A 27,693-nucleotide genomic window follows, 5' to 3' on the forward strand; every position below is an offset into this window, starting at 1 on the left:
CTTCTTCATGGAGCAGCAAGAGAGAGAATGAGTGCCAAATGAAGGGGGAAGCCCCTAGTAAAATCATCAGATCTCATAGAACTCACTCACTATCATGAGAACAGCATGGGGGAAATCATCCCTATGATTCAATTATCTCCACCTGGTCCTGCCCTTGACACGTGGGGATTATTACAATTCAAGGTAAGATTTGGGTGGGGTACACAGAGCCAAACCACATCACTCCACTCCTAGCCCCTCCCAAATCTCATGTTCTCACATTTCAAAACACAATCATGCCCTTCCAACATTCCCCCAAAGTCTTAACTCATTCCAGCATTAAGTCCAAGTCCAAAGTCTCATCTGAGATAAGGCAAGTCCCTTCTGCCTATGAGCCTGTAAAATCGAAAGCAACTTAGTTACTTCTAGAGACAATGGAGATACAGGCATTGGGTTAATACACCCATTCCAAATGGGAGAAATTGGCCCAAACAAAGGAACTCAGTTCCCATGCAAGTCCAGAATCCAGTAGGGCAGTCATTAAACCTTAAAGTTCCAAAATGATTTCCTTTGACTTCATAGCTCACATCCAGGTCACACTGATACAATAGGTGGGCTCCCACAGCCTTGGGCAGCTCCACTCTCGTGGCTCTGCAGGGTGCAGCCCAACTCCCAGTACCAATTTACTGTATTAGTCCATTCTCATACTGCTATGAAGAAATACCTGAGACTGGGTAATTTATAAAGAAAAGAGGTTTAATTGACTCACAGTTCCACATGGCTGGGGAGGCCTCAGGAAACTTTCAGTCATGGTGGAAAGCACCTCTTTACAGGGTGGCAAGAGAGAGAATGAGTGCCCAGCGAAGGGGGAAGCCCTTGTAAAACCATCAGATCTCATGAGAACTTACCCACTATCACTGAAACAGCATGGGGGAAATCAACCCTGTGATTCAATTATCTCCACCTGGTCCTGCCCTTGACACATGGGGATTATTACAATTCAAGGTGAGATTTAGGTGGGGACACAGAGTCAAACTATATCGCTAGTAAAAGGAGCCAAGTCTAAGATACTTTCACATGTATCCTCTCATTTCATTTAATTTTATTTAATTCTAAAAATAGAATTTTATTTAATCCCTGTAATATAGGGATAGGCAGCTCCACTTTACTAATGAAGAAAAGGAAACGCAGAAAAGTTAACTAGCTTGTACAGTTGGTAGAACTTGAATTCAAATTCAAGTCATTTGACCATTAAACCAACTAGCCTGAAGTTAGATACAAAAAGCAAGAGTTAACTGCCTACAAAGTTGGAGTATCCACCACCCATGAACTGTGAAGAGAGTTGTACTGGGAAGGAGAACTGTATGCCTGAAAATCTTTGTTTCATAAGTTGTGTCTTATATTGTTTCCTAAGGTGGGAGGGTAAATATGGTAAATAAAATCTTGTCTAAAAGCAGAAATTGCAAGTAATGCAAAGCAGTGAAGATAAAGCCTCCTGTTTTGTCACAGATGGTGTTTTCGTGTGTTTGGTTTTTGCTTGTAGTAAACCAAGATAAGAAAATAAATTTTTATGAATATAGAAAATATAGAAAAATAGGTCAAATTAGCAAATCTTTATTTGTAAGCAATATTTATTTGTTGATCTCAGGATGTTGAGATCTGTACAATATTTTGAATGAGCTAGAAGAGGAAGAGCGTCCACATCCTATCTTTGATTATTTTCAAGTCTCATTAATGAACACAAGTTTCTGAACAACTGGAGAACCATACTGCCCTCACAATACTTACCTGGAATCTTGGATTCCCCATCTGCCCAGCAATCTAACTATAATCCTTCTACTCTCTCTCTAAATCCGAATTTTTCAAACCAGCTGCAGAAATAAGTCCTTTGAAAATTTCTTTCCCCTTAAGCACTCATCCTCAAAATTTGAATGAAACTAAATGAGGAAAAGCTTTTGGTTTACAAATGCATTTGCACATAACATTTCAAATACGCTTTGGAGATTTTCAAACAAACTATGGCGGGATCAGAGTCTAGCCAGATTGAAAATGGGGGCTGTGAGACTCTAAGACAAAAAAACCACCAGCTATCTCAGAAATGGTAGATGAGGATTACGGCTTCTTTTCTCTCTTGCATTTTCTAGAAGAAATGCTGCAGTGTGATGCCCCTATTATCAAAGAAATCACTCCCACGCGTCATGTCACCACAACCACCCTATTAATTCTCCAGGGATATATTATGAAATCTATAGAAGAAAAGTGGTGAGTATACTCAATGAAGGAAAGGATTCTTCCTGGAGTTGCTCCTTGGCTTCTGAAAGCCATATTCATCAAGGGTTTCATAATCCATTTTCATAGTTCATTGCCAGAGCCTCTCTACAAAATAAAAAGTCAAACTTATCTTGAACTTTCCTACCTATCTACCTGATACACACACACACACACACACACACACACACACACACACACACAAAAACACACATACACATTTCTGTTCATTTGCATTAACAAGAAACAATACAGTGTTGCTCAGGAAGGTTTGGCTGACATTAACAAAGGTCTGACAGAGTAAGAAGATAGTTTTTCAACATTTTACCATTCCCCAATTACCACTGAGACTTCCTCTAGAGGCTGAGGTAGGTTTGCCTGGACCGTTATCTTTTATGTGCTAGATTTTTGTCCTGTTTGATATTCCTGATGTCTTTCTGGCAGGTTTAAAGATTATCAAGACCTGTTCCCACCTCGCCCTGAGGAGGTGGAAGTGCAAAGTGAAGTACAAGTTTCGTCTAGGAAGCCCTCAAAGATAGTGTCAACTTACCTACAGGAATCCCAGGTTAGTGAAGAAGAAAGTGAAACAAGACATTAGAGACAAGAAAACCATCGTCTTGGGGGTAGGTTTTTAAATCCCCATTTTGCAAAGGAGGAATCTGAGACTCAAATTATTATACTAGGGATTTAAGAAGTCCCTCTCTTCTCTACCTGTGATTGGAATCAACTGAGTAATAGGTACAGGGGTTGGACACATGGAGTTCTTCTAGTTGAAAGTTAGTGTGGAGGACATGGATTGGCAATGAAGCAAAGTGATTTTGCTGGTCCTCTGCACCCAAATTAAACTTACAAACCTAGTCACTGGTCTAATGGAACAACTTAGACCTCCACTTACCAGGGTGAGCCTCTTACTGTATAACAAAAGGTGAGCTTGAAACAGGTGTCTCGCAGACAAACAAACCAGAGAGAGAATGCAAAGTACTGAGAACACCATTTCCTTCTTTCAAACTATCTAGCTCATTCTTTGTCCTATGGGAGGACAGAAAAAAAGGAAGAAAGAGAAGACAGGAATGTTACTCAGGAAAGTCTCTATATGGTTTGAGAACAACAACAAAAAATACATGCCCTGTTAGAGAATCACTTGCTCACTGTGTTTTAGAGTTGGTCAGTATCAGAAAAATTTTAGCCCAGCTTGATCTGACTCCAAAGATCATTCTAAGATATCTCAGAAAATAATGCCTAAGTCCATTGATCCAGTACTCAGGGATGAAAATGTGTTACTCTTCTTTTTCTCCTCTGTATTTCCTCCATATATGAATAAACTCCATGTCAGGGCACCATGAATGGTCATATGGACTACTAAAAAGAATACTGTACCCAGAACCAGTGCACTTGGTTTAATTTCAGACCTTCCAGTTCTTAGAAAATAAGATAAAAGGAAACCAACATGTACTTAATACCTACTCTTTGTCAAGCATTGCATTGGGGTTTACATATAACCATTAAGTCTCACTGCAACCCTGAAGGGCTATTGTTTCTAGCTTACACATGGAGACATGGAGACATAGGTTAAGCAACCTGACCCAAATTACACAATTCGGTTCTGAGAAGCTGAGCTCCAGACTCAAACTTTTTGATCCCAAATTCAGTGCATTTTATACTTCACTGCTTTCTGTCTAAAGCCATGCTTATGTTGTTTCCCTCTCTGTAGACTGAGATAACTGAACTAGTTAATCAACAAGAGTCTTTCTGGCTCTAAGTGTCAATTTCTTGAAGGACAAATAAAATGTACAGTGCTTCCTAGGTACCTATTAAAAAACAGATGAAGAAACTTATGAAATTCATGTGCGCACGCGTGTGTGTGTGTGTGTGTATGTAGGTGTATGAGTGGGTGCAAATAATTATATTTTCTTTTTTAAATGCTTAGAAACGGTTTTGCTCATTTCCTTATTCCTTCAGTGTTTCCAAATTTGCCTGAGCCTTTGGTTCTTTATTTCTGTCCTTTTTTCTTCCAGTTTTTAGCTCTCACGCTCCCTCTCCCAATCACAGCATCTCACATCTTCACTGTTGAAAGGCTATGGTAGAAGGAGCATAGGCAAATGGCTCCAGTCTGTTGAAGCTGAAATCTTTCACCCACCAGCTACTTAATTACGGGCAGATTATACAAGCTCTCTAACCTGAGTTTCCTCACCTTTAAATTGGAGCTGAAAATTATTCCTTTATGGAGGTGTTGTGAGGATTAAATGGAATGAATGCCAAGTTTTGGCACACAGTAGACTCTCAGTGAACAGCAACTATACTAATGAACATGTTATACTCCTCTTTCTTTCTCCAGAAGAAAGGCTGGCTGAGAATGATCAGCTTTATCAGGAGCTTTTGCAAGTACCGCAGATTTATGTTGAATCCTAATAAGCGCCAGGAATTTGAAGACTATCTTCGCCAGGAAATGCAAAATAGCAAGGAAAGTAAGTCATTTCTGTATTCACCCCCACTCCCTGTTGATATTTTAGCCATGAGGGTCAGCCCACATAAGAAGCTTATTGCTTTGTGTCATGCCTGTGTCAGCCTGGAGTCTAGCAAAAAGACCCCAGGTCCTGTGTGCAAAACCAAGCCCAGGCCTGCCTAGAGAGGATGCAAGCCCGGAGGTCTCTGCTTAAGGAACCAGCAAGGGTAGGGAATAATTAACCTAAGGCACTGCAAAATCTTTCATTTTACAAAATAATTTCCTTATGTTTTTGAATTTGGTCTTTAAAAATTATTTTCAAAGTTTTTCTGCTTATAAAGTAATACATGCTGTTAATAAAGAAAGAGGTAACAACAATTACAGAAATATGTAGTATAGAAGTGAAATTCCCTCAAGAGATAACATTGTTAATGCTTGTAAACTTACCTCCTAATTATTTTTCTGTATATGTATCTTAATATTTACTTTTCCCACAAAATTGATCCCACATATTTGATTTGTAATTTGCTTTTTTTTTTTTTTTTTTTTTTTTTTGCTCAATAATGTATCTTGGACATGATTTTATATCAGTAGACATATATCTGACTTGTTTTTGACTGCCATAAAATGTCCATTATATGGATTCATTCAACAGCTTCACTCATTCATTCATTCATTTAACACACTTTTCGAAAATCTGCTATGTGGCAAGCAGTTTGCCAGGTGCTGGAGATACAGTAGTGAACAGTAGTGAGCCTGCAGCAGAGGATCTGCCCTGTAGCACCTACAGATTTCAAACAGAAAATACAAGCCACAGATACTGGAGCTGGAGTGCCTGGATTTGAATCTGCTACTTTCTAGTTGAAGGACCTTGGGAAAATTACTTTGTATCTCTGTTTTCTCATCTGCAGAATGGGAATGAGAATTGTTTCTATTTCACAGGGTTATTAGAACTATGCTTGGCAATAGTACATGCTATAAGAGGGTTAGTTAGTGTTACTGCTATTATTATATAATTGTGATGAGTGATCCCAATGATAATTGCAGGGAGATCCTATCAGTTAAGGCACAGGGCCAGAGAAAATGTCTCCCAGAAAATGACATAAAGTTGAGTTTTCAGAAATGACCAAGTTAAGTAGGTAGGATGGGAGGAGGGTGATTTCTAGGTGTGCACAGAATCATTAAACAAGAAAGGACGGTGCAATTCAGAAACTGCAATCAGGCCAATTGGACTAGAGATTAATGAAATGGGGCAAATGCTTGAGATGAGACTGGAAAGATTGGCAGTGACAAATCATGACTTTTTTGATGACATTTGAGTTGTTCCAACTTTCACTTAAACAATGCCGCAATCATAAAAACCTTAGAAGAAAACCTAGGCAATACCATTCAGGACATACGCATGGACAAGGACTTCATGTCTAAAACACCAAAAGCAATGGCAACAAAAGCCAAAATTGACAAATGGGATCTAATTAAACTAAAGAGCTTCTGCACAGCAAAAGAAAATACCATCAGAGTGAACAGGCAACCTACAGAATGGAAGAAAATTTTTGCAATCTACTCATCTGACAAAGGGCTAATATCCAGAACCTACAAAGAACTCAAACAAATGTATAAGAAAAAAACAACCCCAACAAAAAGTTGGAAAAGGATATGAATAGACACTTCTCAAAAGAAGACATTTATGCAGCCAACAGACACATGAAAAAATGCTCATCATCACTTGCCATCAGAGGAATGCAAATCAAAACCACAATGAGACACCATCTCATACCAGTTAGAATGGTGATCATTAAAAAGTCAGGAAACAACAGGTGCTGGAGAGGATGTGGAGAAATAGGAAGACTTTTACACTGTTGGTGGAACTGTAAACTAGTTCAACCATTGTGGAAGACAGTGTGGCGCGATTCCTCAAGGATCTAGAACTAGAAATACCATATGACCCAGCCATCCCATTACTGGGGATATACCCAAAGGATTATAAATCATGCTGCTATAAAGACACATTCACACATATGTTTATTGCGGCACTATTCACAATAGCAAAGACTTGGAACCAACCCAAATGTCCATCAGTGACAGACTGGATTAAGAAAATGTGGCACATATACACCATGGAATACTATGCAGCACACACCATGGAATACTATGCAGCCATAAAAAAGGATAAGTCTGTGTCCTTTGTAGGGACATGGATGCAGCTGGAAACCATCATTCTCAGCAAACTATCACAAGAACAGAAAACCAAACACCGCATGTTCTCACTCATAGGTGGGAATTGAACAATGAGATCACTTGGACACGGGAAGGGGAATATCACACCCCTATTGTGGGGTGGGGGGAGTGGGGAGGGATAGCATTAGGAAATATGCCTAATGTAAATGACGAGTTAATGGGTGCAGCACACCAACATGGCACATGTGTACATATGTAACAAACCTGCACGTTGTGCACATGTACCCTAGAACATAAAGTATAATAATAAATAAATAAATAAAATAATGATTAAAATTAAAAAAAACCAATGCTGCAAAAATACATATTTTGCAATTGTGTGCTTCTATGAAACAAGTTCCTTAAAATGGGAATGATGGGTAAATGGTTAAAAACAGTTAAATTTTGACCCTCTAAAAACATTGCACTAATTTAAACTCTTGCCAACCATATAAACTAGTGTCTGGTTTCTCATATTCTCATCAACACAGTGTGTTGTACATTTTAAAAAACTGTCAACCTGGTAAATAAAAAATAATGTGCCAGATAGTCTATTCTTATTTATATTTCTTTAGTAGTTGAGCATCTTTATTTACTGGCCATTTGTATTCTTTCTTGAACTGTTTATGCCCTTTGTCTATTTTTCTATTGGTATCTTAATATTATTTATTTTAATTTGAAAAAAGTTTGTATATATCTTTTATGAACTGCTTCACAACCAAATATTTTGGCTTCAATAGTAGTTCTAGCAGACCAGGCATGGTGCCTTATGCCTGTAATCTCAGTACTTTGGTAGGCCAAGGCGGGTGGATCACTTGAGGTTGGGAGTTAGAGACCAGCCTAACCAAGATGGTGGAACTTCATCTCTACTAAAATGCAAAAATTAGCTGGGCGTGGTGGTATGCACCTGTAATCCCAGCTACTCGGGAGGCTGAGGCAGGAGAATCGCTTGAACCAGGAGGCAGAGTTTGCAGTGAGCCGAGATTGCACCACTGCACTCCAGTCTGGGTGACAGAGCAAGACTCTATCTCAAAAAGAAAAAAAATAGTTCTAGTTCTTTTGTTTCTTCTTTTAAATAAAACCAGCTCAAGCCCTCATGCCCCAGAATGGTAGGAAGTCCTGTTTCATCATTCTTTGACTACTGACTTCCTCAATATTATGTAAGAACCCAAGACCTGTACTTATCCAATTCAATAGCAGGTCTATCAGACTTCCAGTTCCCCTTAGATACAGGGAAGAGCTTGTGACAGTCAGCCTGCCACTGGTCTAAGTTCTTTTATTTGAAATATAGCATACTTACAAGTGACTATATGAGCAGCTGAATACCCATCATCCAAGCCAAGAAATAGAAAATGACGTAACTCAGATGATACCTGGTGCCCCTTTACCCATCACAGATGCAACTCCTATCTTGAACACAAGCATTTATTTTACTATTGCCTTTTAAAATGTACATGTGTTTTCATACTCCTTCTATAGTGGTCCTGCCTCAAACAAACTTTGATTCCCATTGGAACTTCCACTCCATTCATCTTACTGATTTTCTTAGGAGTGTGTGTGTGTTTAGTATCTGAGAAAACAGAAGCAATCAGAAGAGAAGTTTTACAGCTTCCCTCCTCTGAATCACCTGGTCAGCCTCCTCTGTATTCACAGGCTCTGATCACTGAGTAGGCTGCCTGTCCTTGCTCCTAAAGAAGCATCCAGGCCCTCATCTACTCAAGGGCATTCATCCAGTCATTTTTACTTATTCTCCTGCATCATTTTTATTTTCTCTGCTGGATTACTCAGTTGGCACCAAATATGACATAGTACCTGTCAAGCAAAAATTAATAATAAATTCTCCCTGATTCTACATTCTCCTCAAATTATCTGGCACATTTGTCTGTATCCCTTTTAAACAAAAATCCTCAAGAGTTATGCATTCTTGCTGCTTTGTTTTCTTTTCTTTCCATTTATTTTTAAATTACTTTTTAGAATCACTTTTTAAGCTACAATTTTATACAGTAAAATTCACCAATTTTAATTGTGCAATTTAAGAATGTAAGTATCTCTGCGGTCATGATATAGAATACTTGCTTCATCACAAGAAATTCCTTTATGTGTCTTTTTAATCAACACCCTTCCCCTTCCACTACTACTCTCTGGTCTGGCAACAACTGACCTACTTTCTAATACTACAGTTTAGTCTTTTAAGGAATTTAATATAAATGGAATCAAGCAGTAGTCTTAGTGCATGCATGCAATAGTCTTTTGTGACCAGCTTCTTTTATATAGCATGATGCTTTTGAGATTCGTCTATGCTATTGCATATATCAGTAGCTCATTCCTTTTTATTGCTGGGTAGTATTCCATTGTACCATAGCACACTTTGTTTATGCATTCACCAGTTGTTACATATTGGGTTGATTCCACTTTGGGGCTGTTATGAATTACCCTGCTATGAATATTCAAGTACAAGTATTTGTGTGGATATATGTTATTTCTTTTGGGTAAATATCTGAAAGTAGAAGTGCTGGGTTATGTGGTAAGTGTATGTTAACTTTATAAGGAATTGTCAAGCTGTTTTCCAAAGTGGTTGTACCATTTTTGCATTTTCACCACCGATGTAGGAAAGTTTCAATCGTTCCCCATCCTCACCAACCTTTGGTATTATCCATCTTTTTAATTTTAGCCATTCTAGAGGGTATGTAATGATATTTTGTTTTCGTTTAATTTTTATTTTGTCTAATGACTAATGATGTTGAGTATGTGTTCATGTGCTTGCTTGCCATGTTAGTCCATTTTCACACTGCTGATAAAGACATACCCGAGGCAGGGAAGAAAAGGAGGTTTTAATGGACTCACAGTTCCATGTGGGTGGGGAGGCCTCACAATCATGGCAGAAGGCAAGGAGGAGCAAGTCACATCTTAAGTGGATGGCAGCAGGCAGACAGGAGCTTGTGTAGGGAAACTCCCCTATTTTAAAACCATCAAATCTCATGAGATTCACTATCATGAGAACAACACAGAAAAGACCTGCCCCCGCGATTCAATTATCTCCCACCAGGTTCCTCCCACAACACGTGGGAATTCAAGATGAGATTTGGGTGAAGACACGGCCAAACCATACAATTTGCCATACATATTGTGCTATTTTTAGTGAAGTGTCTGTCCATATCTCTTGCCCATTTTTTAAGAACTTTGTTGTCTTATTATTGGATTATAAGAATTCTTTACATAATCTGGGAATATTTTTGATGGATATATTTTGAAAATATTTTCTCTCGGTTGATGGCTTGCTTTTTCATTTTTTAAGTAGTGTCTTTTGAAGATCCAAAATCTGAAATCCTCCAAAATCCAAAACTTTTTGAGTACTGATATGACACCACAAATGGAAAATTTCACACCTAACCTCATGTAACAGGTTGCAGTCAAAATGCAGGGAGAGGTGCAATACACAATTTATTCAGTGTCCCCAAGAAAAAAAACAAAATTACCTTAAGGCTATATGTATAAGGAATGTACAACCATAAATAAATTTCGTGTTTAGATTTGGGTTCCAGGCCGGGCGCGTTGGCTCACGCCTGTAATCCCAGCACTTTGGGAGGCCGAGATGGGCAGATCACGAGGTCAGGAGATCGAGACCATCCTGGCTAACACGGTGAAACCCCATCTCTACTAAAAAATACAAAAAATTAGCCGGGCGAGGTGGCGGGCGCCTGTAGTCCCAGCTACTCGGGAGGCGGAGGCAGGAGAACGGCGTGAACCCGGGAGGCGGAGCTTGCAGTGAGCCGAGATCGCACCACTGCACTCCAGCCTGGGCGACAGAGCGAGACTCCATCTCAAAAAAAAAAAAAAAAAAAAAAAATTGGGTTCCATACCCAAAATGTCTCATTGTGTATATGCAGATATTTCAAAACTCCAAAATCTGAAACACTTCTGGTCCCAAGTATTTCAGATAAAGGATAAGAACTTTAAAATAGGTTTCCAGACATTGTAAATTTTATCTTTTTAGGTGTTAGATATTTTTGTCTTCCTATAAAATATGCCTGAACTTTGTTCAGGGATGCAGTTAAGTTACTCGAAAATAGTTTTATTCTTTTGGATCTTCCTTTAATCATTGGTTAAGTGAATCCAGAGCCATGTTATTTGTATGGCTATTCTCCACTACTGAGGTATAACCTTCCTGAGTATTCTACTAGATTCTTCATAAATTATGAGTTTTTCTAGTCTCCCGGTGGAAACAGGCACTATTTCTGCTTCTGTGTGAGCACCAAGGACCGTTCTTTAATGCTTGCAGATCCCCCTATGCTCAAGCTTTGGGTAATTTCCTCATATCTTGAGCTGGTCAGCACTCTGCTGAGTACTTGAGGGAACCTCCACAGATTTCCAGGTTCTCCCTCTCCTCTTTGAACTCTATCTTGTAAACTCTAGCCATATTGGTCTCACTGGACTCTCAGGTCCCTCTCCTCAATTCAGAGTCCACCGAACTTGATCTGGGTTTTCCCTCCCTGACTGTGAAATGGATCCTATCTCAAGGTGGTAACGTGGGGCAGAAGTAGGATTCACTCATTTTTCCCAAATCTTAGTGATCACTGTCCTTAATTCTCTGATAGTCAGTGTCTTAAAAACTGTTTCAATATATTTCGTCTGATTTTTAAAAATCGTTTCTGGAGGGAAGATAAATCCAGTCCTTGGCACTCTATCTTGGACAAAAGTGAACGTTCTGATAAAAAAGTTTCAGCAGGCTGGGAGTGGTGGCTCAAGCCTGTAATCCTAGTACTTTGGAGGGCAAGGTGGGTGTATCACCAGAGGTCAGGAGTTCGAGACCAGCCTGACCAATATGGTGACACCCCATCTCTACTAACAATACAAAAATTAACCAGGCATGGTGGCACATGCCTGTAATCCCAGCTACTCAGGAGGCTGAGACAGGAGAATTGCTTGAACCCTGGAAGCGGAGCTTGCAGTGAGCTGAGATCGCACCACTGCACTCCAGCCTGGACAACGGAGTGAGACTCCCTCAAAGAAAAAAAAAAAAAAATTCAGCAGATTAGTAATAGTAGCCAAGTTAGAATGATCATCCTGACTGTAATGTAGGGAATATACTACACAAAAGCAAAATTAAGTGTAGGAAGCAGTGTCAGGGCTGGAACTAGGGTAAGGCAAGGGAGGCATCTAACACACAAAAATTAAGGAGGCACTGACCGTCAGGCTCATGCAGATGCCAACCCTGCACTTGTAACACGTTGATCATGAATGCTTCCTTAAACTGTGTCCTAGGCACCTACCTCACCTTAGCAGGTCAGGGCCCTAGTCCTGACCCCGAGAACACTAAAGCGGCTTTTGGAACAAGTGAAAAATGATGATGCTTTAAATAAATGTCACTGCAAGAAAGACCAATAGTGGATACACTTGAAATATATGTAGAAAGTAGAATCAGCAATATTTGGTGACTAATTGGATGTGGAAAGAGGAAGAAGTCAAATACGATTCCCAGGTAATAGTGAGTTGGAGCTGCTCATACTGGCTGGTAAGAGCCAGCTGTTAAATATCCTGAAATTTTGTGAGCTACTGAACAAACGTCAATAGCTAAAAATCTATTACAGTGAGAATATTTACTACCTAAATTAGGGAATAATACAAATTAGGTCTCCCCCTCTACTACCAGAGCCAGTTTACAAGCATCCGATGGCTTCCAGGTTTATTGGGTGAATTTATCACCCTCTTTTCCTAGAATCCCTAACCATCATATCAATTTCCACTGTTATCCAGACTTTTTTCCCCCCTTCAAACTCAAGTCTAAGAGAGAAAGATTGAAAGATAGTAGGTGAGGGATCTTATGTCTTATTCAGTATAGTAACCCTAGGGTCTAGCACAATGTCTGAGACATAACAAGTGCTAGGTATTTATGGATTCTTGTAGTTACCCTCCCATTCTATATACAATACTGCACCAAAAGGAATCCCACCTGCGCCATAGGGAGCACCACACTGACTTCAATAAATCCTGAACAGCACTCCAGAATAAAGGATTTGCAGGCAGAATGGTAAATTCTAGAGCCAGATTAGACATTTGTCTGAAACCCAGCCAGATAATTAACCAGGGTCTATCTGTCAGATCCAGCCCAAACCTGTTCTTTTCTCAGACCTGAATCCCTATGAAGAGATGTCTTTGGATATAATTTAGTCAAGAAACTTTCTAAAGGAAGCATTTTATTTTTCTGACACACAATCCAAATCTTCTAGTGGCTCTTGTGCTCTCCTGTACTCGTTACTCTCTTTTGTACTCTAGCTTTCTACCCTCGGTTTCCTTAATAAACTTCTTTACTCCTGATATTTTGACTTTTTCTTTGTGCTGCTTTCCTCATTTGCTCCTAAATTACTTCCTGATAAAACTTGAGTAAGCACCATCAGTGCTACACACTCCATTTGGAAAGTCACATCTGCATGTTTCATTTTCACAGTCTCTGCAGAAACCTTAGGGATTAGCACAACTGTGGTGTGATTCTATTTCTATGAGAAAAGCACCTTCAGTGCTCAGTTGACGTATGTTTTATGTGTGTTGTCGTACTATCTGAGTAGTTGGATTTTTCAAGTCCAAGTAAAAGGTTGAGCCCAATGGCAGAAAGTGACTATTTCAGTAGGCCAAAAGGGTAGATTCACAGTCTCCTTTCTTCTTTTTGTTATGCCCAGGTTGAGGGTAAGAGTGACTTGATCAAACAAGATTGTAATTCCTTCTTCTTTCTCTCTCAGATTTCACCACATCACACAACACATCGGGACGTTCAGCTCCACCCTCCACAAATGTCCGGAGTGCAGACCAAGAGAATGGAGACACAACCCTTGTAAAGCGTCGTGTATTTGGCCACAGGATTATCACTGTCAACTTTGTGATCAATGATCTGTATTTCTTTTCTGAAATGGAAAAGTAAGTTTCCCACCTCTCTTTCGTCTGCCCTGAAAATGACTTTTCATCCTTAGGACTACCCAGCAGAAACTGGCTTGATCTGTTAGAGACACAGTGATTTCAGCCCTGCCCAGTAAGAATCTCTCCTTCTGAAAATCTTACTGTATGCCGTCACTCAGTTGATTTCCATCTTTCTATTCTTTGGGTCCTAAAAGCTCTTCAGTATTCCAGAAATTCCACTGTTAAAATGCAGTTGCTTAGTCCCAGAAAAGGGAAGCATGTTTTTCTCCATTATTTATAAATGTGGAAAAGTCCTATTATGTAACACCATGGGACCAATATTCTTTAGTTAAAGCCAGGAATTATGATAATACAAATTGTGTGTGTGTCTGTATGACATTAAACAGATATTTTTAAGTTAAGACATACTAGTGTACATTAATTCACCTGTCAAATTTTTTATGTAAAACCAAAGTCAATCCACAATGGAAGGTCTGTAAATTTTTCTTGTATAGACTATACCCCGAAAGCTGTCTACTAATTTTTTTTAATTGATACATAATAGATTTACATATTTTGGAGGTGTATGTGATATTTTGATACATTCATATAATGTGTAAAGATCAAATCAGGGTACTTGAGATATCCATCATCTTCTTTATTTTTTTTTTATGCTAGACAGATTCAAATTATTCTCTTCTAGATATTTTGAAATGTACGAGAGATGATTACTAACTACAGTCACCCTACTGATCCATGGAACACTAGGTCTTACTTCCTCTATCTAACTGTGTATTTGTACCCCTTGATCAAACTGACTTCCTTCATCCCCCCACCCCCTACCCTTCCCAGCTTCTGGTAACGACCTGAGATCCACTTTTTTAGCTCCCACATATGAGTGAAAACATGTGATATTTGTCCTTCTGTGTTTGACTTATTTCACTTAACATAATCACCTACAGCTCCACGCGTGTTGCTGCAAATGACAGGATTTTGTTCTTTTCTGTGGCTTAATACTATTTTATTGTGTATCTGTATACACCACATTTTCTTTAACCATTCATCCACTGATGGGCACTTAGGTTGACTCCATATTCTGGCTATTGCGAATAGTGCTACAGTAAACACGGGAGTGCAAATATCTCTTCAACATACTCATTTCCTTTCCTTTGGATATATACCCAGTATTAGGATTGCTGGATCACATGGTAGTTCTATGTTTAGCTTTTTGAGGAAGCTCTATACTGTTTTCCACAGTGGCTATACTAATTTACATTGCCACCAACCAGGTACAAGGTTTCCCCTTTTTACATATGCTCACCAGCATCTGTTATTCCCCATCTTGTTGATAATAGCCACTTTAACTAGGGTAAGATGATATCTCGTTGTGGTTTTGACTTGCATTTCTCTCATGATTTGTGATCTTAGCAGTTTTTCATATACCTTTTGGGTATATGACAGACAAAAGAAGACAAGAATGTCTTCTTTTGAGAAATGTCTATTCAGATCTTTTGCACATTTAAAAAATCAGATTATTTGGGTTTTTTGTTATTGAGATGTTTGAGCTCCTTATATATTCTGGTTATTAATCTCTTGTCAGATGGATAGTTTGCAAATATTTTCTCCCATTCTGTGGGTTATCTCTTTACTTTGTTGATTGCTTCCTTTGCTGTACAGAAGCTTTTTAGCTTGATGTGATCCATTTGTGTATTTTTGCTTTGGCTCCCTATGCTTCTTACACAAAAACCTTTGCCCAAACCAATGTCCTGCCGTGTTTCCCCAATGTTTTCTTCCAGTAGTTTCACAGTTTTAGATTTAAGCCTTTAATACATTTTTATTTGATTTTTGTATGTGGTGAGAGATAGGTGTCTGGTTTCATTTTGCTGCATATGGACATTCAGTTTTCCTATCACCATTTATTGAAGAGACGGTCCTTTCTCCCATTGTACATTCTTGGCACCTGTGTCAAAAGTGCGTTGGCTGCAAAGGCATGGATTTATATCTGAACTGTCTATTCTGTTTCACGGGTCTATGTGTCCGTTTTTAATGCCAGCACCATGCTGATTTAGTAACTATAGCTTTGTAGTATATTTTGAAGTCAGCTAGAGTGATGCCTCCAGCTTTGTTCTTTTTGTTCAGGATTGCTGTGACTATTCAGGGTCTTTTGTGGTTCCATGTAAATTTTAGGATTGTTTTTTCTATTTCTGTGAAGAATGCCATTAATATTTTGATAGGGATTGCACTGAATGTATAAATTTCTTTGGGTAGTGTAGACATTTTAATAATATTATGTTTTCCAACCCATGAGCATGGAATATACTTCAATTGTGTGTGTGTGTGTGTGTGTGTGTGTGTGTGTGTGTGCCTTCTTCAATTTTTCCATCAGTATTTTCTTGTATGTATTTTTCAGTTCTTTGTTTAAGTTAATTCCTAGGTATTTTACGCTTTTTGTAGCTGTTGTCAATGAGATGGCTTTCTTGATTTCTTTTTCAGATTGTTCATTGTTGTTGTATATAAATGCTTCTGATTTTCATATGTTGATTTTGTATTCTGCAACTTTACTGAATGTATGAGTTGTAACAGGCTGTTGGTGAAGTCTTTAGGTTTTTCTAAAGATAAGATTATGTCAACTGTGAACAAGGCTAATTTGACTTCTTCCTTTCCAGTTTGGATGCCCTTTATTTCTTTCTGTTGCCTAATTGTTCTGACTAGAACTTCCACCACTATATTGAATAAGAGTAGTGAGAGTGGGCATCCTTGACTTGTTCCAGATCTTAGAGTAAAAACTTTCAATTTTTCCCCATTCAGTATGATGCTAGCTGTGAGTTTATCAAATATTTGCATTTATTATTTTGAGGTATATTTCTTATATACCCAATTCGTTGAGGGTTTTTATCATGAAGAGATGTTGAATTTTATTGAATGCTTCATCATCTATTGGAATGATCATATGGCTCTTATTCTTGATTCTGTTAATGTGATAGATCACGTTTATTGATTTGCATATGTTGAATCATCCTTGTATCCCTGGGATTAATCCCATTAGATGATGGTGAATGATCTTTTTAATGTGTTGTTGAATCTGGTTTCTAGTATTTTGTTGAGGTTTTTTGCATCTGTGTTCATCAGTGATATTGGCCTATAGTTTTCTTTTTCTCTGCTGCATCCTTCTCTGGTTTTGGTATCGGGTCAATGTTGGCTTTGTAGAATGAGTTTTTAATATTCTCCCCTTTTGCATTTTTTAAGAGTTTGAGTAGAATTAATATTAGTTTTTATTTAAATTTTTGGTAGAATTAATGCCATCAGGTCCTGGCATCTTCTTTGATGGGAAACTTATTATGGCTTCAGTCTTATTACTCATTATCTGTTCATTTGAGTTTTCTGTGCCCTCGTGGTTCAACCTGGTAGTTTTTCTGTATCCAAGAATTTATTTATTCATTTCTTCTAGGCTTTCCAATTTGTTGGTGTATAGTTGTACATAATAATCTCTAATGACTATGTCTCTTTTTTGTTTCTGATTTTATTTATTTGGGTCTTCTCTTTGCCTTTATCAGTCTAGCTAAAGGCTTAATGATTTTGTTTACATTTTTAAAAAACCAACTTTTTGTTTCATTAATCTTCTGTATTTTTTAGTCTTAATTTCATTTATTTCTGCTCTGATATTTATTATTAATATTTTATTCTTTCTACTAATTTGTGTTTGGTTTGTTCTTGTTTTTTAGTTTCTTGAGGGCATCATTAGGTTGTTTATTTGAAGTCTTTCTACTTTTTTGATGTAAGTATTTATTTTCTAAACTTTCCTCTTAGTACTGCTTTTGTTGTATCCCATAGATTTTGGAATGTTGTATTTCCATCTTCATTTGTTTCAAGGAATTTTTAAATTTTCTCCTTTATTTCTTCATTGACCCATTGGTCATTCAGGGGCATGTTGTTTAATTTCCATGTACTGTAGGAAACAGTTTCCAAGGTTCTGCTTGGTATTGATTTCTAGTTGTTTTCCATCATGGTCAGACAGGATGCTTGATTTCATTTCTACTTTTGGAAATTTGTTGAGACTTGTTTTGTGGTATATTTTGAAGAATGTTTCATGTGCTGATGAAAAGATTGTATATTCTGTAGCAGTTGGGTGAAATGTTCTGTAAATGTCAGTTAGACCTATTTGGTGTAGTGTGTAGTTTAACTGCAATTTTTTGTTGTTGATTTTTCTGTCTGGATGATCTGTCCATTACTAAGAGTGGGGTATCGAAATCTCCTACTATTATTGTATTGCAAGCTTTCTCTCCCTTTAGATCTTTTAATGTTTGCTTTATATACTTGGGTGCTCTCATCTTGAATGCATCGATATTTATAATTGTTATATCTTCTTACTGAATTGACCCCTTTATCATTATATAATAACTATGTCTCTTTTTAGAGTCTTCAACTTGTAGCTTATTTTATCTGATGTAGCTAAAGGTATCCCAGCTCTTTTTTTGGTTTCTACTCACATAGAATATCTTTTTTCATCCCTTCACTTTTAGTCTATGTGTGTTTTTATAGGTGAAGTGAGTTTCTTGTAGGTAGCATGTAGTTGGGTCTTGTTTCTTTATCCATCCAGCCACTGTATGTCTTTTAATTAGAGAATTGAGTCTATTTATAGTCAATATTCTTGTTAATAAGTAAGAACTTACTACTGCCATTTTGTTGCTTGTTTTCCAGTTGTTCTTGAACTCCTCTCTTCCTTTCTTACTGTATTCCTTTGTGATTAAGTAATTTTCTGTGGTACTATATTTTAATTCATTGCTTTTTATTTTTAGTGTAACTATTATAGGTTTCGGCATTGTGGTTACTATGAGGATTACCAAAAATATTTTGTGGATATAACAAATTATTTTAATGAGATGACAGCTTATCTTACATCACAAAGAAAAGAAGAGAAACAACAACAACAAAAAACTAAAATGAACCTCTACACTTTAACTCCATCCTCTCAACATTTGGACATTTTGTCTCAATTTGCATATTTTTTATTGCTTGTCTCTTATCAGATTGCTTCAGCTATTGTTCCTTCTGATAAATTTGTCTTTTAGGCTTCATACTAGAGTTATGAGTGAATTGCACACCACAATTACTATATTAGAATATTCTGGGTTGGTCTGTGCACTCACTTCTACCAATGAGTTTTATACCTTCAAATGCTTCCTTCTTGCATGTTAGTGTCATTTTCTTTCAGTATAAAGAACTCTCTTTAGCATTTCTTACAAGATATGTCTATTGGTCATGAATTTTCTCAGTTTTTGTTTGTCTAGGAAAGGCTATCTCTCCTTCATAGTTGAAGGATAGCTTTACTGGATACAGTACTCTTGGATGGTGGTTTTTGTTTTATTTTGTTTTGTTTTTTTAGCACTTTGAAAATGTTTTCTCATTTTCTCCTGGCCTTTATGGTTTCCATTGAGAAGTCTGTTGCCTAATGAATTGGAGCTTCTTTGTATGTTATTTTCTTCTTTTTATGCTTTTAAGATTATCTCTTTTTCCTCGACCTTTAAGAGTTGATTACTATAATACTTGGGGTAGTCTTATTTGAGTCAAATTTATTTAATGTTCTCTGACCTCCCTGTACCTGAACATGTATGTCTATGTCAAGTTTCAGAATGTTTTCTGTTGTTGTTTTGAATAAGTTTTCTTTTCCTTGCTCTTGCTCAACTCCCTCTTGAACACCAATGATTTTTAGATTTGCTCTTTTGAAGTAATTTTGTATATCTTATAGGTGTCTTCATTACTTTTCATTCTTTTTACTTTTTTCTCCTCTGTCTCATTATATTTGAGTTCTGAGATATTGCTGGTAATAATCTCAGTACTATTTGTTTGTTTTGAGTTTCCATATGGGAGAATGAAGCCAACTTGCTTCCATGCTAACATTTTGGAACCTAGAGTGTCTGTCTACTGATTTGAATTTTTATTTCTTTAAAGTGGAACAGAATTTAAAGATTACTGTGAAGCAATTCAATCCTTCTGGATTTTTATACCTTTTTCTTATGTTTTAAACTGCCTGGCCCCACCTAACTCAACAGTCTTTTGTTTTTGTTTTTATGAGACGGAGTCTCACTCTGTCACCAGGCTGGAGTGTGTCACCATCTTGGCTCACTTCAACCTCCACCTCCCGGGTTCAAGCGATTCTCCTGCCTCAGCCTCCCAAGTAGTTGGGACTACAGGCACATGCCACCACGCCCAGCTAATTTTTGTATTTTTAGTAGAGACGGGGTTTCACCACGTTGGCCAGGATGGTCTAGATCTCCTGGGTCTGATCGCCCACCTCATCCTCTCAAAGTCCTGAAATTACAGGTGTGAGCCACTGCACCCAGCCAACAGCACTTTTTTAAAAAGCTACTTGCCTTCATTAGAATTTCCAAAACATTCTAATTTGTTTTCATAGAAATAATAACTTTTCTTTCATGTTCATATTTTATCAGTTTTCACAAGTTACTAATTATAGAAATTATAGTTACTAATTATCTTTACAATAGGGAAAGATACTTGGGAAGAAACACAACTCCTGGTACACATTCACTTCTACTAGTTTGAGAAAGGTGAGAGTGTACTAAAGATGTCCCTCTAATCTATGCAGTCAGCATATCATGGGCATCAGTCAGTGTGTTTTTCAAAAATGTAGACACCTGGTAACTCATGCATCAGTTAGAAGAGTTTGGTTAAGAGATCTTCTACTGCACTCCAGTGATGGATTTAGCTCATTTCCACAAATGCTTGTTGATTGCTCACTCTTTACTGAACACTGGGTTTGACACCGGATATACAAAAAACAACTAAGACGTGCTCTCTACTTCTAAGATCCCACAAACTAATGAGGATGGCAGAAAAGACACAAACAAAAGTTAGGAAGTGTCTCAGGATGATAGGTGCTATGGGAGAATCAGGCGCAGGAAGAGTATTTAGACAACTGTGAGTCCTCAGGTATGGTTTCTCGGGAGACCCAAAATTCTTGGGTAATCTAAGCTAAGGAAGACTAGGGGTTAGTCAGATAATAAAGGATGTAGGGGGAGGCAATGGAGGAGCAGAGGGAGATTCTAGTCAGAGTGCATAGCCTCACCTGCTGCTGCTCCCATTCCCACCACATTGCCTCTTCTTCCTCGCTTGACCTTTACAAACTATTCTGTTTGTATAACAAACAGAATACTGTATAACACTGTATAACAACCAGCGTAGCCTATTAAAAACACAAACCAGACTAGATCATTCTCCTGCCTAAAATGTTCTACTGGTGGCAGGGCGCGGTGACTCACGCCTGTAATCCCAGCACTTTGGGAGGCCGAGGTGGGCAGATCACGAGGTCAGGAGATCGAGACTATCCTGGGTAAAAAGGTGAAACCCTGTCTCTACTAAAAAATACAAAAAATTAGCCGGGTGTGGTGGTGGGCGCCTGTAGTCCCAGCTACTCGCAAGGCTGAGGCAGGAGAATGGCGTGAACCCGGGAGGCGGAGCTTGCAGTGAGCCGAGATCGCGCCACTGCACTCCACCCTGGATGACAGAGTGAGATTCTATCTCAAAAAAAACAACAAAAAAGAAAATCTTCTACTGGCTTTCCATTACCACTGGCATTAAGTCCAAACCTCCTTTCATTGCCTTTAAGTGCTCTACAGGAGTGGGACCTGCCTGCATCTCAGGGCTTGCCTCAGGCCAGCACAGGAGAGGGAAGAGCAAGATAGTCCTTAGGCCTTTAAGTCATTAGAGGTGCCAATGCTGCAGGGCCAGAATGGGTGAAGAAGGGAAGGTGGGATGAACAAGGCGATTTGTGGTGAAGGAATTCAATGCACTTGAAGGGGCACTTGACGTGTTATCTGACCTGTGGTAAGTGCTCAGTATTTGCCAATGGATGAATTATGACTGAATGAATAAAGTCACAACCTGGCCTAGAGCTGGCCTTGCCTTTTTTGGGCCAGAAATGAGTCTAGGCTGGGGGCCTTGTTAGTCACTGTTTTCATCTTCTCCTCATTTCCTACTTCACATTTCTTTTTTAGATTTAATAATCTGGTAAGTTCAGCCCACATGCTGCAGGTCAACCGGGCATACAATGAGAATGATGTGATCCTAATGCGGTCCAAAATGAACATTATCCAAAAACTCTTCCTGAATTCTGACATCCCTCCAAAGCTGAGGGTAAGAAAGACTCCCACTCCACTCTGGCCTTTCACCAAGAAGCATTTCCCCCACAAGGACAATTAGAAAGCTAATTATCAGGCACCTCGTAAGTCCTGGCCAACTAAATATCCTTTACCTTGCAACTCCATGAAAACCATCTGCCTTTTGGAGAGGGGGTGGTCATGGGGTTCTGGGGGCCAGGAGAGGTTTTCTGCCTTCCCTTGGAGCTTCCGTCAGTGACAGGCTCCCACTCTGCGGGTAGGTGAATGTCTCTGAGTCCCAGAAGGATGCCATCCTTGCTGCCATCACAGAGGGCTACCTAGATCGGAGCGTCTTCCATGGGGCTATCATGTCTGTCTTCCCCGTCATTATGTACTTCTGGAAAAGGTAAGTATTTCTCCGTATTCAGTGACTGCCAGGTCAGGAAAACACACTTAGTTTGGAGAGAGTTTTCTGTCTTCCTCTAGCACTCTGTTTCATTTTTCCAGTATCTAGGGGGAACTGAGATGGTGTTTTCTTATCCTATTCACCTCACTCCATCCCTCACACAGAACACCAATCACTGAATCCACAGATGGAAGGCAGAGTAAGACTGAGAACCAAAATGCCTGGTTTCCCACCCCTCCTCTTTCTATGCTTGCTTGGAGCAAGAATGTGAGATTTTCATAGGCCTGGGTTTCTCACAAGAAGGTAAGACTGAACCACAGCCACTTGGGGAGAAATTCTGTTGAGGCTAACACAACTGCTTGTGCTTAAGTAGCTGCATGAAGAAAGTAAGCCAGAAGTGTTTTGCTCTGCTGTGCTCAAATCCCCATAATTACCACTGAGGGGGACACAGTTGCTAGATACTCCAATTATCAAGAGGAGCTAGACATTCAAATGTGTATTTCATCTCTTCCAAGGTTAAAGTGGCAAATATGGCAACTAACAAAACTAAAACATGGTGAAGAACCTGTGAAGGCCAAAAATCAAAAATGAAGCAAGCAAAATATATGCAGATATTTTGTGGCCAAATGCAATCTATGTTGCACTGGTTTCTAACCTGTCCTGTGGAGATTTAGCCTGAGCCCTCCCAGCTGGTTATTTATTCCTGTGATCTGCCAGAGTTTCCGCTTATATCTTCCACATGGTGAATGGCAGTGCCTTGGGTGGTAGTGACCAGAGGACACCTGACTGAAATGTTCCCAGACAAAGATAATCAGGACACTTAGATTATAAAGTGACTTTGACTCTTAGAATTTCCCATCTCCCACCAAAAAAAAAAAAGTTATTTTATTAAAACAGAAGTGTGAAATTGCTTACCAATCTCTAACCTTTATTTTAAAATCCCTAAGATAATAAATTATTTAATACAGAACTGAGAGAAGTACAAAAATCTAAGTTCAAGACAAGCAATTTAACCTTTTGATCATCAAATGTTGTCTAGAACTTAATTCTAGTTCTCCTAGCAAGGACTAAATAGATATTCACCCAGAGACTTTTGGAGGGATTGGGAACCTCTGAGAAATATATGCTTCTCTTGAATGAGCCAGTGTTCAGCTGTCTCCTATGTGCTTAGAAAAATGAGACATGCTTTAGGGAGGCTTTGGATTCCTGTTCCTCCTACAGTTTCTTTACTTACTTTCCTACATACTTATAAAGAAATTTATATTATGCAAATTGTGTTTACATACATTATCTTAAATGAACCTCTCCACAACCCTATGCAGTGGGTGGGGAGGAGTATTACTATCCCTGCTTTACAGATGAGATTGAGGTTCAGAGTGGTTGAGGGACTTGCCTAGAATCACTTGGTAAGTGGTAAAACCAGCATTAGAAACCAGGTCTCTTGGTCTCTCATCACCATAAGTAATGCGTGTGTGGCATATTGGGAGGTCCATTACGGGAAGGAGACCCAGTTCAGCAAGTGAAATGGGAAAAGTCTACTGGGATAGAACAGACTGTCCCTCAGAGAGAGGGGAGGAGGGCAGCAGGCAAAACCACCAGAGCCAAAGTGCCAGAGAAAATAAATTCAGTCTTAGCCAAGATTGACCTCCAAGGGGTCCAGTCCAAGGACTGGCTGAAGGTAGGGATAGCAAGGGGCTTGGAACCAGGAAGGAAGAGATGGTGGTGAGTATTGCACAGGCTTCTAGAGAACATAAAAGTCATAAAGAGTATATAAATCTGAGTTCACATGAGAAACCAGGTCTATTCTAGGGAAGGGCCTGCTGGGAATAGAGTGAGGTGGTCAAGGCTCTCAGTAAGGGTCAGGGTGGAAACTAGGATTAGGACCTGAGCAAAAACCCTTCGGACACTCTGGCCATACCAGGTGGGGTCAGATACGGATGACAGAGTCTGATGCTGGGGTGCACCTCAGGGGTAAACCTCACCCCAGGCCTCGGGATAGCAGGCCCTTTACAGGCTCCATTCACTGATGGTTCCAGAAAGAAGTCCCAACAAACTGCCCATGCCAGGCCCCCACTGGAGCCAGGTCTGGACAAAGAGGAGGCCTCAGAACAAAGGCCACTGGCAGGTAGTACTCCAAGGCCAGGATGCTCTCCTCTTCTCTGTTGGACATCCATATTCTCTGAGGACTGGCCTGGTCCCATTTCCCCTGTGCTCGGTGCTCCAGCCCCCTCCACTGGGGGTTCCCTCCTGTGACCAGAGCCTTTCTTCCCACAGGTTTTGTTTCTGGAAGGCAACCCGCTCTTACTTACAGTACAGGGGGAAGAAGTTCAAGGACAGAAAAAGCCCTCCTAAATCTACAGAGAAGTATCCTTTCTCGAGTGGAGGTAAGCTCCACCATGACTCACAGCCCCATTCTCTAGCAACCAAGACTTGCGAAGAGAAAGCAAGGACCCAAGGGGCCAAATTCAAGGCTTCCTCCAGGGTGTTTGCTGGAGCCGGGACAGCTCATTTACTTGGCCCTCAGGGAGACGGAGGACTCAGGGTAAAGCACGAATTATCTGTCACTAGCAGTGCTAGCAGAGGGTACCTCTCCCCAGCAATAACTCCGGGACACCTCTGTGCATGCCGGTCACAGTCTATGTTGAGGGTACATGGAGAGGATGATCTGCTTTTCTGCTGCTTAAGAAGCCCCCTGCTCTATCTCCATTAAACTCTCCCATTTAGAAAGCATTTATTTTATAGCATTAAGCGACAACATTAAAACCTGCATATATAGTTTTAATGTGATAAATATGTTTTTATGTACATATAATTTTTATGAAAGCAGACATATATATATAAAAGCAGATATATGAAAGCATACACATATTTACTTATGTACGAATTCACAAAAAATAAATATGCATATATATATATACACACACACACACACACACAGCCATGTGCCACATAATGATGTTTCAGTCAATAATAAACCACATATACAATGGTAATCTCATAAAATTATAACACTGTACTTCTACTGCACTTTTGCTATGTTTAGATATGTTTAGATGCACAAATACCATGGGGTCACAATTGCAACAGCATTCAGTACAGTAGCTTGCTCTATAGGTTTGTAGCCTAGCAGCAATAGGCTATTCCATAAAGCCTGAGTGTGTAGTGGGCTCTGCCATTTGGTTTGTGTAAGGACATTCTATGATATTCACACAACCACAAAATCACCTAATGACACATTTCTCAGAATGTATCTCTGTCATACAGCTGTGATTGGTACTTGAGCACAAGGGAATTTTAACAAGGAAGAGGATAGTGAACAGGGCAGTGGCTGGTGAGGACAAGGCTGAATGTCTTTCAGGGGAAAGTTCTGAAAACCAAAGAAATCAGGTCTGTGAATCTGGGAACAGCATCAGAGAGTCATCATGTACAAGTTGCGAGACCTTGAGCATGGTGCTCCCCTGTCTCAGCCTCACATCCTTGATCTCATGTCTCAGTCCATTTTGTGTTACTAAAACAAAATACCTCATATTGGGTAATTTATAAAGAAAGAAATGTATTTGGTTCATGATTCAGGGGACTGGGAAGTCTAAGAGCATGACACTAACATCTGGCAAAGGACTTTATGCTGCATCACCCCGTGGTGGAAGGCAGAAGGGCAAGAGAGTATGAGAGAGAACAAGAGACAGCTGAACTCACCTTTATAACAAACCCACTCCCATGATAATGGCAATAATCCATTCATGACAGCAGACCCCTCGTGGCTTCATCATCTTTTTTTTTTTTTTTTTTCCGAGACAGAGTTTCACTCTTATTGCCCAGGCTGGAAATGGAGTGCAATGGCGTGATCTTGGCTCACAACAATCTCCACCTCCTGGGTTCAAGCGAATCTCCTGCCTCAGCCTCTCACATAGCTGGAACTGCAGGCACACACCACCATGCTCAGCTAATTTTGTATTTTTAGTAGAGATGGGGTTTCGCCACATTGGTCAAGCTGGTCTCAAACTGCTGACCTCAGGTGATCCACTCGCCTCGTCCTCCCAAAGTGCTGGGATTACAGGCATGAGCTACTGTGCCTGGCCAGCCTCATCACCTTTTGAAGGTCTTGTCTCTTAATACCATCTCTGCGGCAATTAAACTTCAACATGAGTTTTGGAGGTGACATTCAAACCATAGCATTTCACATACAAAGGTTTAGATTTAGATAATGTTTTATCATTAACATTTTGTAATCTAAGGTGTGTTAAACAAGAGCTTTATTACTTACTTAGAAAGATTTATTTCAGTAAGAGTTGTTGCAAGTGTTTTTAATGCTTGTTTTTGTCCTTCCCCAGGAGACAATGCCATCTTAAGGTTCACCTTGCTCAGAGGTATTGAGTGGTTGCAGCCTCAACGGGAAGCAATAAGTTCAGTTCAAAATTGTGAGTTGGAATTGGATCCCCACTGACAGCAAAAGTTTGCTACTCAATCAGAGGGTGACTTTAAAACCAGCTTGACCAGTCCCCTTATTGACCGTAAAGAGACTGAGACCCCCAAAACGTGAAGTAACTTGCTGAAGATCACATAGTTTGTGAGTGGCAGAGAGGAGGTGAAAATTGTGTCTCCTGACCTCCTTCCATGGCTCTGTGGGCAACTCTCATCTAAATAATTCTATCTTCTTGGTTTTTGTAACCCCAGGAAGGCAGGTACCTTAAGCTTCTCTGTATCTCTGCTGACTCCTCATTTCCAGGCATGGTGTATGATCTTTATTAAGAGACTATCACAATGTCCTAGTTGTCACTTCTCCCTCACACTGAGACTAACTGCTGGTTTGAACACACCATCTCATACCTCCTGCTTCCTGGAGGCTCCTGCTATGCGTCTCTTCCCTGTCACAAACCCTTCAGTTCTAATCTCACATACTGAGGCCATATTATATCCTTTTTCTTCCCCATCTTCAGTCTTAAGGAGACAACCCCACTCCCACACACTAACCCTGCCTTTGTTTCCACATGGTCTCTCCTAACAAACCTTCCCTTTCTATCCCAACTGCCAGCTTCTATTACGGGAAGAAGTTGGAAATACTGCTTTTCTGCATCTCACAGGCATGAAATGCCAGCGCACCTGACCTGCCCATTTGTACATGTTTCCTCATTGCTTCAGTGGGGAGGCCACTATGGAACACTGCCTGTGATCCATAGGCTCCAAACAGTCCTAAAGTCTTGTGATTCTAGTGTTCATCCACCCTAATCTCCTATTTTACTTCCCTGGGTCTATGTGATTGACATCATGGGCTTCGTGTCCAGCCGAAAGGTCTCCTGGGACACACACAAACACACAAATTGCAGTGTAGAAACCAGGTCTGCTGAATATCCCTGGAACAGGCCTGCTTTACCTTCACT

At 39.6% G+C, this 27,693-nt stretch overlaps 1 protein-coding gene across 1 annotated transcript in view; it reads left to right on the plus strand.

Annotated features, from left to right (window-relative positions):
* The window catches only part of RGSL1 (regulator of G-protein signaling like 1), a gene marked incomplete at its 5' end in the record, with an annotated part of 100,374 nt that overhangs the window by 66,553 nt on the left and 6,128 nt on the right, over window positions 1–27,693 (plus strand). Inside the window, 8 exons of the mRNA XM_011995362.1 lie at window positions 2,124–2,241; window positions 2,692–2,812; window positions 4,583–4,712; window positions 13,642–13,816; window positions 21,808–21,946; window positions 22,191–22,315; window positions 24,590–24,699; window positions 26,647–26,733. Coding sequence (XP_011850752.1) covers window positions 2,124–2,241; window positions 2,692–2,812; window positions 4,583–4,712; window positions 13,642–13,816; window positions 21,808–21,946; window positions 22,191–22,315; window positions 24,590–24,699; window positions 26,647–26,733 — 1,005 coding nt within the window. The remainder of the gene's footprint in view (window positions 1–2,123; window positions 2,242–2,691; window positions 2,813–4,582; window positions 4,713–13,641; window positions 13,817–21,807; window positions 21,947–22,190; window positions 22,316–24,589; window positions 24,700–26,646; window positions 26,734–27,693) is intronic.

This window comes from Mandrillus leucophaeus, unplaced genomic scaffold (assembly GCF_000951045.1).
Source record: "Mandrillus leucophaeus isolate KB7577 unplaced genomic scaffold, Mleu.le_1.0 Scaffold484, whole genome shotgun sequence".
NCBI classification, from domain to species: domain Eukaryota; kingdom Metazoa; phylum Chordata; class Mammalia; order Primates; family Cercopithecidae; genus Mandrillus; species Mandrillus leucophaeus.